This window comes from Harpegnathos saltator, unplaced genomic scaffold (assembly GCF_003227715.2).
Source record: "Harpegnathos saltator strain DR-91 unplaced genomic scaffold, Hsal_v8.6 scaffold113, whole genome shotgun sequence".
NCBI lineage: Eukaryota > Metazoa > Arthropoda > Insecta > Hymenoptera > Formicidae > Harpegnathos > Harpegnathos saltator.
The window spans coordinates 131,690-145,682 of record NW_020229888.1 but is presented as its reverse complement, the minus strand read 5'-3'; the positions used below and the strand labels follow the sequence as shown (position 1 = coordinate 145,682).

The following is a 13,993-nucleotide window of genomic DNA, read 5'->3' as shown; positions in this document are numbered from 1 at the left end:
CTCGTTGGTGCGTCAAATACTCCCTGCTAGATACTGCCTTTGCTTCGTGCCTCATACGTGTGCAATAACGTTACGTCTGTTGTGCCAGCTTCACTGCGATCCTTTTTTCGATGCTCGCGGGAGGAACATCTCAGAAGCGCATCGAGGTTTCGGTACCACGCGGCGTCAGCGGATCGGCGGTCAATGGTGATGTAAACAGCAATAATGACGATGACAACAACGACGACGACGATGACGACGACGACGACGACACAGTCGGAACAATCGGGATCTTCACTTTACGAACGTGGTCGAATCTCGGCAGCTGATTAACGTTCTCCTGAAACCGAGTGAAGAGTAGATCTTCAATGTAAGAAAACGAGAACTGCGCTGCGAGACAAATAGGCGGTAGATTCGATTTACATTTGCAAATCCGCCAAGGAACGCGATGCGCCACGTCCCGAGATTCTTCGATCGAAGTAAATCGCGATCATCGAATCTCTTACCGAGTCGCATGAACACTATTCGAGACTCTTCAAGACTATGCTCGAGACTACACTCGCTAACTTCATTCGCTTAATTTTTTGTTATCTAGGCTACAACTTTTTGTTCTCTCGTCACTATCGCGATGTATCGAAGAAGTGTCTACTATAGCGGCTACTATGGTCTACTATATATATATATTTTTTTTTGTACTTCTGTTTCTTTTCGAGGGAGGAAGAGAGACAGGAAGAGACGATATTTTTAGAGAAACATCGGATTTTTTTGAGAGGGGAACCCAAAGCCGCCACGTCGTCAAGGCTGGGCGAATGAAATATAAAAGCCACTCTCGGCACGCGGCTACCGACCTCGGAATCTCTTAAGGTCTGGGTCAAACTATTCTTGTCGCGTATCGCACGCGCTGGGCTGTGATCGCATCGGTCGATGTATCGATCAATCTTTGTCTTGAAGTTTCACGCAATTCACGCGATCCACCATCTCGTTCACGCGCTCGAATATACATACGGCGCAATTATCCCGAGCCTTCGTGTCTTTTTGAAGAGTTTAAAATTACAAAGCAACTCTATACGACGTATAATTGCGCCATTAATATACATAATTAAACATTATGTTCCTGTATCACGTACGATCGGATGAAATATCTTTCCTTTCCTTTTGAACGCGCTCCCCGCGCGTTTCCTGTATAGTAGGAAACATAGATTATGCAAATGTGATTATTATGATGGGAACTACTTTTTACGATCTTCTCGGTTTTTTACTAAGATCAATGTAAATAGGTTTAAATTACGTGATGGCTTGATTCTACAACATCATGCCGGAACATCCTCACTCTCTGACGGATACTTCTGACCGTAAAAACAACGACGAACGTCACGCAACGTCGTGCCTTGCAACGCCGCGGAATGTAAAATTAACGCTGGACATGCCGTCACACTCCTTGCGAATACGCTTCGCCGTGTAAAACTCGATTCATACTATTCCCACGGTAGAAAAGGGATTGGCTCTATAATAAATCGTCGGACGATGAAACGGAGCTTCATTAATACTTTCGGACGCCCGTGTACCGGTTCAGTGAGTTATTCGAAGAATTCAATCGGCTACTGCTGCTTATAAAAAGAAAAAAGATAACGTGAGAGAATCAGTAGAGCCAACAATACTAATTATATCCGAAGAATCATCTCGTTAATCGTTTTATATTTAAAACGCACAGATAATTGCTTGACGGTGGTTAGCTGAAGTTTAACGAGCGACTCTCGCGATCGTTCACATTTTTCTACGTTCATCGCGATCAAATCGATCGGCAATTCTCTCACCGACAATGTCGATCGTTGATTATGAGTACTCTAATCGTAAATTAAGACGATATGCGATGCTGTCAATTCATTTCCCGCCGGCTTCTCTAGGCGGATAGTGTGAATCGAGCTTAACACCATGAACGTTCACATACATGCAGAAGGCAAGACCGAAAGAATGAGAGACGAAGAGTGGAACTAGATGGAAACCGGTAGTGTGCATTTTCAAATTACACAGCCTCAGTAGAGTGCGCATCTTAAACGCCGAATGTAAATTTACACACCGGTCTCTGTTCTTCCACCTGCCTGACTCCACGCTGTGCGTGAGTGCGTGACTCCGAACTTTCGTTCAGTGTAAACAATCTCACGGACGTTAACAAACGATAATGCGAATCGCGACACATATCTCCTGCGATATTTCATCTAGAAAACGCTTGCATCGAGCCATGGAGAAAAGAAGAGAAAATGATGTGAAAATATTTGGCTCTCGGAGTTGACCGAATAGATCATACGTAGACCGTTGCGATAGCATCGACACATCAGGTTGCACCTTTTTGGAGCGAATGATATATCTAAAATGGAGTAACTTCATGTATTAAGGCTATCATGGCGGTGATATGTGTGCAGTCGTTTACTGAACGGTTTAAAAACCTTCGCCGATCTCGGAATGTAGCCGATTTCCAATGAGGGAGAATCGGTTTATGAATAATTGTCAGCCGCGTTTTGAAATTCATCGCAAAGGAGCAATATTCGAGTTATTTTTCAAATAAGCAGACATACAGGGAGGAGATCATAGATCTATCTTGTCGTCGCCTCGTAGCATGTGAACTGTACAACTTTGACGATACGCTTTGAAAGCGAATTCTTCAATTACGCGACGCGTAGCGCGTGATGAATACGCGTGTGCGTACTCACACGCGCGTTTACGGCAGACTCTAAGCCTAAAAATACAAATTTAAATATTGCATAACGCGTCAATGTCGGCGGTAACTCATTTTCACGGGCACAAATTGCTCTCGATGAAGAAAGTGTACATATACATACACACTCGACGGAATCTGTCTCGCGGTGCCGCCTCGACGAAAACGATCTTCACCTCCAATGATCGTCGCTCCAATGAAATTCAAACTCATTCGATATCATGCACGCGATGACTTTTTCGTTTCTCTTTCAGATCTGAGCAAACAGTCTTTAAAGACGTCGGAATCGCAAGTTTCAGTGTGCGCACGGAGGCAGGACACTTACCTCGACTCGCAATTGGATGCATAGGAGGGAATATCGTCTAGGACGAGTAGGCGCGCGAAGGAACGAACGAACGGACGATTTCTCGATGAGAAGAAACACGCTGATCGGAGGCCTCCTCTTCTGTCGTGCTGTCTTACTGTTCTCTCACGAGGTCGAAGCCGCGACGGTTATTCGCTGCGATGCCGATGATTAGGAAGAAGCTCGAAGGTCGGGAGAAGACGATGTGTCGGGAAACGTAGCGACCGCGAAGACGAGACGAGTGACGCCCGCACATATCAGGAACGAACGAACGAACGAACGAACGAACGAACGAACGAACGAACGAACGAACGAACGAACGAACGAACGAACGAACGAAAAAAACGAACGAACGAAACGAACGAACGAACGAACGAACGAACGAACGAAAAAAAAAAAAAAAAAAAAAAAACAACGAACGAACGAACGAACGAACGAACGAACGAACGAACGAACGAACGAACGAACGAACGAACGAACGAACGAACGAACGAACGAACGAACGAACGAACGAACGAACGAACGAACGAACGAACGAACGAACGAACGAACGAACGAACGACGAACGAACGAACGAACGAACGAACGAACGAACGAACGAACGAACGAACGAACGAACGAACGAACGAACGAACGAACGAACGAACGAACGAACGAACGAACGAACGAACGAACGAACGAACGAACGAACGAAAACGAACGAACGAACGAACGAACGAACGAACGAACGAACGAACGAACGAACGAACGAACGAACGAACGAACGAACGAACGAACGAACGAACGAACGAACGAACGAACGAACGAACGAACGAACGAACGAACGAACGAACGAACGAACGAACGAACGAACGAACGAACGAACGAACGAACGAACGAACGAACGAACGAACGAACGAACGAACGAACGAACGAACGAACGAACGAACGAACGAACGAACGAACGAACGAACGAACGAACACGAACGAACGAACGAACGAACGAACGAACGAACGAACGAACGAACGAACGAACGAACGACAACGAACGAACGAACGAACGAACGAACGAACGAACGAACGAACGAACGAACGAACGAACGAACGAACGAACGAACGAACGAACGAACGAACGAACGAAACGAACGAACGAACGAACGAACGAAAAAAAAAAAAAAAAAAAAAAAAAAAAAAACGAACGAACGAACGAAAACGAACGAACGAACGAACGAACGAACGAACGAACGAACGAACGAACGAACGAACGAACGGACGGACGGACGGACGGACGAACGGACGGACGGACGGACGAACGGACGGACGGACGGACGGACGGACGAACGGACGGACGGACGAACGGACGGACGGACGAACGGACGGACGGACGGACGGACGGACGGACGGACGGACAAACGAACGTCCGATCTAACCCGTTCGCACGCACCGACTGAAGTTGCCCGAAGCGCCGATCCCTTACAACCTCCTCCTCTTCTTTGCTACACCTCCACCTCTTGCCTCCACACGTCCCTCTTATTCTTTCCGATTTTGTCTCTGTCCCTCTCGGTCTCCCACTTTCTGCCGGTCTCTCGCAACAGCCACGGACAACGATCTCACCAATACTATGTCAGCGTGTGTTACTCCTCCGCTACCACCTACAGCTGTCGCCGCACACGGATAGCAGCACCCTGATATACGTACCCGCGAATATCCGATCTTCTTCACAGGCTATTAACCGGCCTGCATATGCATTACCGAAATGTCTTTTTGACGTGCCGCATAAATCTTCTTACCGACGCGCGGATACTTTGCTTCGATATGTCGAACTGCTCTCGATATCCGTCGCTATGCTATCGATATCCGCAGAAGTTACGTGTTGAATACGTGTCGAGCACGCTTCTTCATTTATTTGGGAATTAACTAAATAAATGAGTTAACACTTTGATCCCACTCTCCCGAGAGATTCTGCTGTTATCTTGATTAGATTAAGTCGGTCTATTTTCGAGGGTATACTAGTCGTGTCATGCTTAAACGTTGGGCAGATGGACATTTTCCAAATAAACGCATCTCGCTTAGATATTTATGTGTCGCAGCTATACAGTACAGAAATAAGCAACATTGCGAGTAACAACCAACAGTCAGCTGTCAGCGTTTGACATATGTCACGTCTTATAACCCTTGTAATTAGTATTCTGTTCGTCGCTCAACATTACGAGCGCCTCTGCACTTACCCTAGATAGACATTGTCAGGAAAAACACATAAAATGTTTAAATATTCGTGCATTTTAACAATTTATATTATGAAAAAATGGCAATGTCTTTAAATTAAGAGGGAAATTATATATGGAAGGCTGTTTTCAAGGCTATTTTTACGAATTTTTTTAACAGAAACGGTAAGATCGATGGCCTCGAAATTTTCACAGTGTATTCATTAATGTTCAAAGTATAAAATAAATTTTATTGAATCATAAAAGCCAATCCAATTTGTAATTATAGATAGATATGCAATCATCCGTTTGCGAGCTCTATGTTTGCTATCGACATAATTCCGGGTCTCTCATTACTCTGAAATCAGAAATGAGAAAGATTTTAAAAATATATGGCTGCTATTATAGCCTGTACCAAAATGAAGGCAGTGAAGCCAAGTTTGGAAAAATAAAGACTGTACAAAAAAAATAACGAAAATAAAGATATTTTTCAACTTGTAATCATGTTTAAAAAAATGAATTGAATGAATCATGTTCATAAAATGAAATATAATTGTGTTCGAGATAGAGGCGAAAACTACATGTCTGCTATATATTGTGTAAAAATTTCAAGTTATTCGGTTCAGCAACTTTTGCATAATTGTGTGGACAGTTTAATGTGTTACAGTAAAATGGTGTTTCTAGATAAACGCGTTTAAAGTTTTATGTATATTTTCCATATAGATAGTAACAAATTTATTTTATACTTTGAACATTAATGAATACACTGTAAAAATTTTAAGTCTATTGATCCTACCGTTTCTATTAAAAAAAATTGTAAAAGAAAAACTAAAAAAAAGAACTAAAAAAACTATGTATTTTTAATATTGGCAGTGAATTTTGGAACACAGTCACAGGATGCGTTCCTTTATTTACTGCAAGTACTGACGCTATGACGTCAGAAGTGTACTACTAATAACGTTCCGTTTTAACTTCGAGGACTGTCGAGGTGTTGCAACGTTACAAATCGGAACGTACCGCAGTACGCTTCGTGAAGCTTGTGTTTATGGTTTGTTACCAATGCATCTATTTACAAACATGAGTGAAATCTCAAATACCAATATCCCGTACGGCACAAAGATTTGCAGCAACATTGCAATTGTACATTGCAATTGTACATTGCAGAGCAATGTTGCAGCAACATTGTATAAATATTAGTGTGCAATATTGTTTAACCAATATTGCAGTAACATTGTAACAAATAATTTGTGGCAAATATATCCTATATTGTGGCAAATAATATCCTATTTTTAATTGTGTGAATGTTATTTCAAATAAATTTACAAAAATTATTAATATGCGGTTATTATTACAATAATTACTTCTATAAATTTCAATTTTATACATATAGTCCATATTCCCACTTTTATTGATAACAGTGCATTTAAAAATGACGCTTAAAAACTACTTGATTAATTGGCAATTTACATTTTTTTATATCTATTCGAATTTTAAGAAAACAACATATGTGATACTAACCAAAGATAATTATTTTTTTTTCTTATAGTAGCTATAATAGATAAATCTCTTTTGTTTATATAAAATGTTTATATATTAATTATAAAAAATAATTCTTTTTTGTTTATTTATAATAGCTATAATACAAATACTTATACGTATTATATAACTTTGTTTAAGTTTCCCATACAGCACCGCAAGATTGCAGCGACATTGCAGAAATATTATATTATGACATTGCAATATTGCAGCAATGTTGCGTAATGTCGCTGCATCGTTACAAAAAAATTGCAGCAACGTTGAAATGTCCGTCCTCAGAGAGATTGTAGAGCAACATTATAGCAATGTTGCTGTGCAATATATTTGCAATAATGTAGCGTCATTGCACATAAGCACTGAGCAAACACTAAGTAACAATAACATGACAATAATGTTATAAATTTTCACTCAACAATGTAATAGTTGTATAATACACGCGTTATATTATTTTTACCCTTAGGAAAAATTACTTTAAGATGTTCAAATTAATTTAAAGTTACTCATAGTTATCTAAAATTATTTATAGTTAACTATAAATTATTTACAGTTAACTATAAGTAACTTTAAGTTAATTTGAAAATTTTAAGTTATTTTTCCTAAGGGTACATTGTTAAATGGACAATTATAACATAGATGATAGATATTTCCTTCTCCATGGGGACATGGTCTAAAATGCTTCGAAGCGCATAGACAATTATAATTGTTCTTTTTGCGCTCCAAAGCGTTTGTAGTTTCATGAATCCTATTTAATATGTGCACACACAATCGCAACTGATGATGAAATTTGAGTTGTCGCGCATACGTATCGATAGCTCCAACGAGAAAAATTTTATTTTCAGTATTTTTGTCTTATTTATAATAATAATTAGACAACAAAGCATTAAAATATTTTTGCAATGTTTCTAACCAGAGTACGTCCTGAAAACGAGCTGAGGATGTTTCTTCCTTTTTAGGACGTCTCTGCGACGCCTTCAGATCTTGTATTATCTGGGATGGAAGATTGCATTTCCATTTCCGAGTTTCTGCGATATTGCAGTGCAAGATTGCAATTTCATTTCCGAGCAATGTCTCTACAACATTGCTCGGAAATTTGCAATTTTGCAAGATTACTGCAATGTAACTGCAATCTTCTGTGCTGTATGGGTTATGTATTTATAATTATAAACATTATAACAGCAACTATCAATAAAATATTTTAATATATATAAATATAAGTTATATGTATCATTATTTATTATCCCCAAAACTGAAGATTACAACTAAGCTATATTCTTTACAAGTCGGCATAAGTGTCTTAACACACAAAAGTGAAACCATTGTAGAACACGTGGATCTCACGGAAATGTTTTGAATAAAATAGTATTATTTACGTAATAGCGTATATATAATAACGTATATATGACTAAAGTAACATTGTATATATATTGCATTGCAACATTGCTATAATGTTGCATTGCAATATTTCTCAAAGCGGACATTTTACCGTTGCTGCAATCTCGCAACAATGTTGTGGCAACATTTTGCAGCGTTTCTGCAATGTTGTAATCTTGCACTGCAATGTTTCTACAATGTTGTTGCAATTTTTCGGTGCCGTACGGGATAACTATAATTGCAACTATAATAAGACAAAACATAGATGAGGAATAAAGCAATTTAGACATAGAAATAGTATAACAGCTAGCTATTATACTATTTCTATGTCTAAATTGCTTTCGCTTTATTCCTCATCTATGTTTTGTCTTATTATAGTTGAAATTAATGCGATTATAGTTATATTGGTATTTAAGATTTTACTCATGTTTGTAAACAGATGCATTGGTAACAAACTATAAACACAAGCTTCACGAAGCGTACCGCGGTACGTTCCGATTTATAACGTTGCAACATCTCGATAGTTCTCGAAGTTAAAACGGAATACTACTAGTAGTACACTTTCATGACGTCATAGCATCAGTACTTGCAGTAAATAAAGGAACGCACCCCTTACCTCACTAGTTACAGTAGCCGCAGCAGGAAGTGACACCGAAATTAATGACGTCATACACTTATAGAGGCTGCGTTCCGATATTCACTGCCAGTATTGAAAATATATACTTTATATCGCATATATTATAGATTTTCAGTACTGGTAGTGAATATCGGAACGCAGCCAAAGTGCGTTCCGTTTCACGCATATGCGCGCATTTTTTATAGTATACGTGACATAAACTATAGATAAATGCGCACGTATACGTGAAACGGAACGCACTCATAGAAGCGCTTTCGCAGGTACTGCAACTCATATCGGAACACTGTTAGTACTGCTGACAGTACTCGCAGTGAATAAAGGAATGTGCCCTTAACCTCCTGGTCAGTTCATTCCGTTCCTTTTTGTTATTGTACACGTGTTTTTAAATTCTTCACACATCATTTAACCTAGTTTAACCTAATATGATGCTTTTAAAAAGAATGTGGTTAATTAATGTGATATAAAAAATTGATTTTATAAGAACAAGTGGTTTATAAATGCGGTAATAAATAAAGAAAAGAGGACAAATAAGATATCGTATTCAGAGTAATTGCAAGTTCATATTTGTAAATTAATGCTTGTTTTTCTTATGTTTTGTACATACAATTCTGTAAGCTTTCAATTTCTATTTATAATTACTAATATATATATATATATATGTATACATATAAATACTCATTTTTATTATTAGTAAGACAAAAATGGTAAATTTTCAATTACATAATTATTGATACGAATTGATACTATTAATTATGATGAAACTTTTCTCAAGTCTTTTATCATAACAAATTTTATATAATTACTTTTTTCTTATATGTATAATTGTTTTTTGTATCAGGAAATTGTATGTTCTTTTGAATATTAAAAAACAAAAATGTTTCAGTTACAGATAATGAAGTTACCTGTGTGAGCAAACGTTTAGTATAAGTTTCCATAAATTGTTCTTTATGATGATCTTTAACTACTATTACACTTCATGTTAATTAGAAAATTAACCTGTCACAAGACTTGATTTAAAAAAATTTCATACATTCTGCAAAGTTATTCTTTTATAACAATGACAAATCAGGCATGTGATGAATCCGCCAAAGAAATAAGACTGATAAATTCGGATGATGAAGGATCCATTCGATTACGAACTGACAGTCAACAGAAAACTGTTGGTAAGGTGCAAATGAAAAAACAGCTTGGTCTTTTAGAAGGAGTAGCTATTATATTAGGAATTATATTTGGTTCAGGTATGTCCAAATTAAATTTAATAAATGAGAATAAATTAAAAATTGATTTCTTAGAGTTTTATATTTCATACATATATACATAATATTTAAGATATCTAGATGTTAAATTTAAACTAATTTAAATTAACTTAAAAGGTATTTTCATCACGCCAAAAGGTGTTATACAAGAAGTAGGCAGTGTTGGACTATCCTTAATCATATGGATATTATGTGGTTTGCTTTCTATGGTGGGTGCATTATGTTATGCTGAGTTAGGTACCAGTATACCTCGCAGTGGAGGAGATTATGCTTATATTCATGAGGCTTTCGGTGTTCTGCCTTCGTTCTTGTACTTATGGGCTGCTAATTTAATTTTTGTGTGAGTTTCTTTAAATAGTCCTTAAATAATCTAATAATTTACTATTCAAAAGTACACTGCAAGGTATCATTGTTATTTACAGACCAACAACAAATGCTATCATGGGTTTGACTGTTGCTCAATATGTCTTACAGCCATTTTTCCCTAACTGTAATGTTCCAGATGATTGTGCACGATTGATAGCTGCACTCAGCATATGTAAGTTATTTATTTAGTATGGTTAAGAAATTTACATATCATTATTACATTATCATCATTAATTAGACAGAAATATTTAGACACAGTTATTGATTAGATACAAATATGTGTAAGAAAGCATCTATGAGTATATCATACAGTAAAAAGTCCTGAAATTGGTAGAACGTTTGCATTTAGTTAATAAATATAGTAATTTGAATCTAGATTTATATATATATATATATATATATATATATATATATACATACAGGGTGTCCCATTTTAATGTTCCACCCCAAATAACTCTCCAAATAACTCTTCAGTAGTGAAGTTTCAAGGAAAATGATCTGAATAAAAGTTGTAGGGATTTAAGTGAGCTACCTTATAATGACCTTGACTTTGACCTTGACCTCTTTTCAAGGTCATTTGAAGGTCAACTTGCGTTATTTAAACAGGAACCCTTATTTTTTATTACACTGTTCTTTTCTACTAGTTAATTTGAACAACTTTTGTCTAAAACTTTAACTGCTGAGTTATTAAATGACTAGTATGACTTTCTTTGCTGAGTTATTTTTATAATTATAAAATATTTTATAATTTGCTGATGATCCAGATTTTCAACAAATTCACATTTTTAAATTAAAAAAAATACCAAACGCAATATCACACACATTGAAAGTCCAAATCGAGTAAACTCGATCGTAGCAAGGCCACCATTTTTTTCCACATTCAAGTTATCTCGACCGTAGCAGTTAAAGGGTTAAAATGGGACACCCTGTATATATATCTCACATTAGAAAAATTATCATTTATTGTAAACACTTATAATTTAATTTATAAAATTAACGATTTAATTATTTACGATTAATTAAATTACAAAATTTACGAAATGTTTGTTAGGCTTGCTCACGTTTATTAACTGCTATGACGTAAAGGAAACTTCTAAGATGCAGAATATATTCATGTTTGCTAAAATTGGAGCATTGGTGATTATTATCATAGCTGGTTTGGTTTGGCTATGCATGGGTAAATTTTCTAACTGATTCGCTGTAATGCATTCTAATAAGTATTGTCTTTTAATTAAAATTTTTTATGTTAATTAGGATACACGGAAAATTTCGAGAATACTTTTGAAAATACAAATTATAGTCCTGGCAAGATTGCAGTGGCATTTTATTCTGGTATATTTTCTTATTCAGGATGGAATTATTTAAATTTTATGACGGAAGAACTAAAAAATCCTTATAAGTAAGTTTATTATCTATCGTCATTACGAATTTATTGTAGTGTCGATTTTTACGAAATTATATAGATTTCATATTGTTTAACTGATGAATAAATATCCTTATTGGATCATTGAATGATTGATAAAAAAGAAAAAGCAATAAGATTAGTTTGCTTCATTATTGGAAAATTTAATTTAAAATGTACGAATAAATCAATACGAGTCAGTAGACATTGATGATCATGTTCTATCCTCTTCTCATAAATGTTTTATAATAATCAGAGTTGCGAATTTTAACAATTACTTGATCTTTTTCCAACCAATGTCCATATTTTAAGAAACAATAAGGAATATATTTAAACAATTTAGAATTTTGTCAACTGAAGAGAAATCATCATTAAGGAGGAAACTTAATAGGATTTTAAAGCTGAGGCTTCAACCTTTAAAATATTTTCAAGTACATCGCTCTACAATTATTATCCGTAAGATTGTATAAATTTATATTTCATAGTTTCATAGTTTCATAGTTCATCTTTATCTGACTCAATATAATTCTTTAGTTTTATTGACGAATATAGAATCGACTGTAAATATTACAGTGCGTCATAATATGTATCATATTGCAAATAATCAGGATAGATCAAATCAGATGATAAATACTGAAAGTAATCGAGCCCAAAAAAAATTATTAATAACACAGAGGACATTATATATGAATATTAATGTTTACCGGCTCCTACTGACTTAATTGCATATTTTGTATGTGTATATTCATATACTTCTTTTTCTGATTAAACTTTGTTATCAGGAATCTACCACGTGCAATTTACATATCACTGCCGTTGGTAACCTTCATCTACGTTATGGCGAATGTAGCTTACTTGGCTGTTTTGACGCCGACAGCCATGATTGCTTCTAATGCTATCGCAGTGGTAAGTTGATTATAAATACAACATAATTTATTATAATTTACTAATTGAATTTATTCTATTCGATGTTTGTATGCAGAACTCAATGTTCTTGTTGTTATCAGACTTTCGGTGATCAAGTACTTGGATATTTAGCTTGGACCATATCAGTAATGGTGGCTGTATCAGCCTTTGGCGGATTGAGCGTACACATCATGACGTCGTCAAGAATGTGCTTCGTTGGTGCTAGAAATGGTAATTTCCCCTCGATGTTAAGTCACATCAACATGTCCAGACTGTCGCCTACTCCTGCCTTAGTATTTCTGGTACGCGTTTATTAATCAAATTAGTGAAATCGTTTTTTAGAAATACGTTTGAGATATTTATAGTATAATCTATTTTACATTCGTAGTGTATTCTGTCTCTGGTAATGTTATGCACAAGCGATATCATCGTGCTGATTACGTATTGTAGCATAGTAGAATCGTTCTTTATTATGATCTCTGTGGCTGGAATTTTATGGTTACGCTACAAACGGCCTGACATGGAACGACCGATCAAGGTAACGTACTACTTGCAGCATAGAGATAATATTATTAGGCAGTATATGTCTTGGGACTAGTGAACCTCTTCTTTCCAGGTGCCATTATGGATACCTATAGTATTCGTAGCAGTATGTGCGTTTTTAGTTCTCGTACCATGTTATGAAAGACCGTATGAGGTTGGAATGGGTATCTTGATTACCGCTTCCGGTATACCCGCGTATTTTATTGGAGTCGTTTGGAAAGACAAGCCGTTGTGGTTCCAGAAAATCAACGGTTCGTTGATTCTCATAAACATGATTTGTTTTATGTTAAACTTATCAATCATTTAATATAATTTGAACCTTTAATAATTATACTTATGTTCTGTATTGTTTTTAGTTGAAGCTACGCATACTGTGCAGAAGTTATTCCTGTCTGCGAAAGAAGAACGTGAAATTGATTAACTAGATGGCCAATTTTATAAATTAAATTAAATCCCACCAAAATAAACTAAGAAATGATCTTATCGAGATGATTCAGAAAGTCGAGGAGAATTTGGAGATTTGTAAACTTAAAATTTTGGAAAATATCAGAATTCAGAAGAAGAAAGAATTTGAGAATAGAAAGTTTCCAAAGAGTAGAGGATTCAAATATATTTAGAGAATTTTTATAATGTAAAATGTTACATTATAAGATGCTGGAATAATTTATTATAAAAATCAAAGAATATAAAGATATTAATAACACAATCTGGTTTATAAATGTCTGTTAGATATGAGAAATGCATTTTAATATTTTTAA

At 36.1% G+C, this 13,993-nt stretch overlaps 1 protein-coding gene across 2 annotated transcripts; it reads left to right on the top strand.

The window, feature by feature from the left end:
• The first annotated feature begins 9,019 nt into the window (after nt 1–9,019).
• On the top strand, nt 9,020–13,952 carry gb (solute carrier family 7 member genderblind). Of its 2 annotated transcripts, XM_011137413.3 has the most exons (11): nt 9,020–9,103; nt 9,832–10,000; nt 10,136–10,358; nt 10,441–10,556; nt 11,436–11,561; nt 11,639–11,783; nt 12,569–12,692; nt 12,794–12,994; nt 13,081–13,230; nt 13,309–13,486; nt 13,592–13,950. In XM_011137413.3, the coding sequence occupies exons 2-11, from the start codon at nt 9,937–9,939 to the stop codon at nt 13,654–13,656; spliced, it is 1,392 nt and encodes a 463-aa protein (XP_011135715.1). In that variant the 5' UTR covers nt 9,020–9,103; nt 9,832–9,936; the 3' UTR covers nt 13,657–13,950. The 2 variants fall into 2 exon arrangements, with proteins under 2 accessions (XP_011135715.1, XP_025157217.1); XM_025301432.1 differs by lacking the exon at nt 9,020–9,103 and having other exon boundaries at nt 9,646–10,000; nt 13,592–13,952.
• Nucleotides 13,953–13,993: the final 41 nt, after the last annotated feature.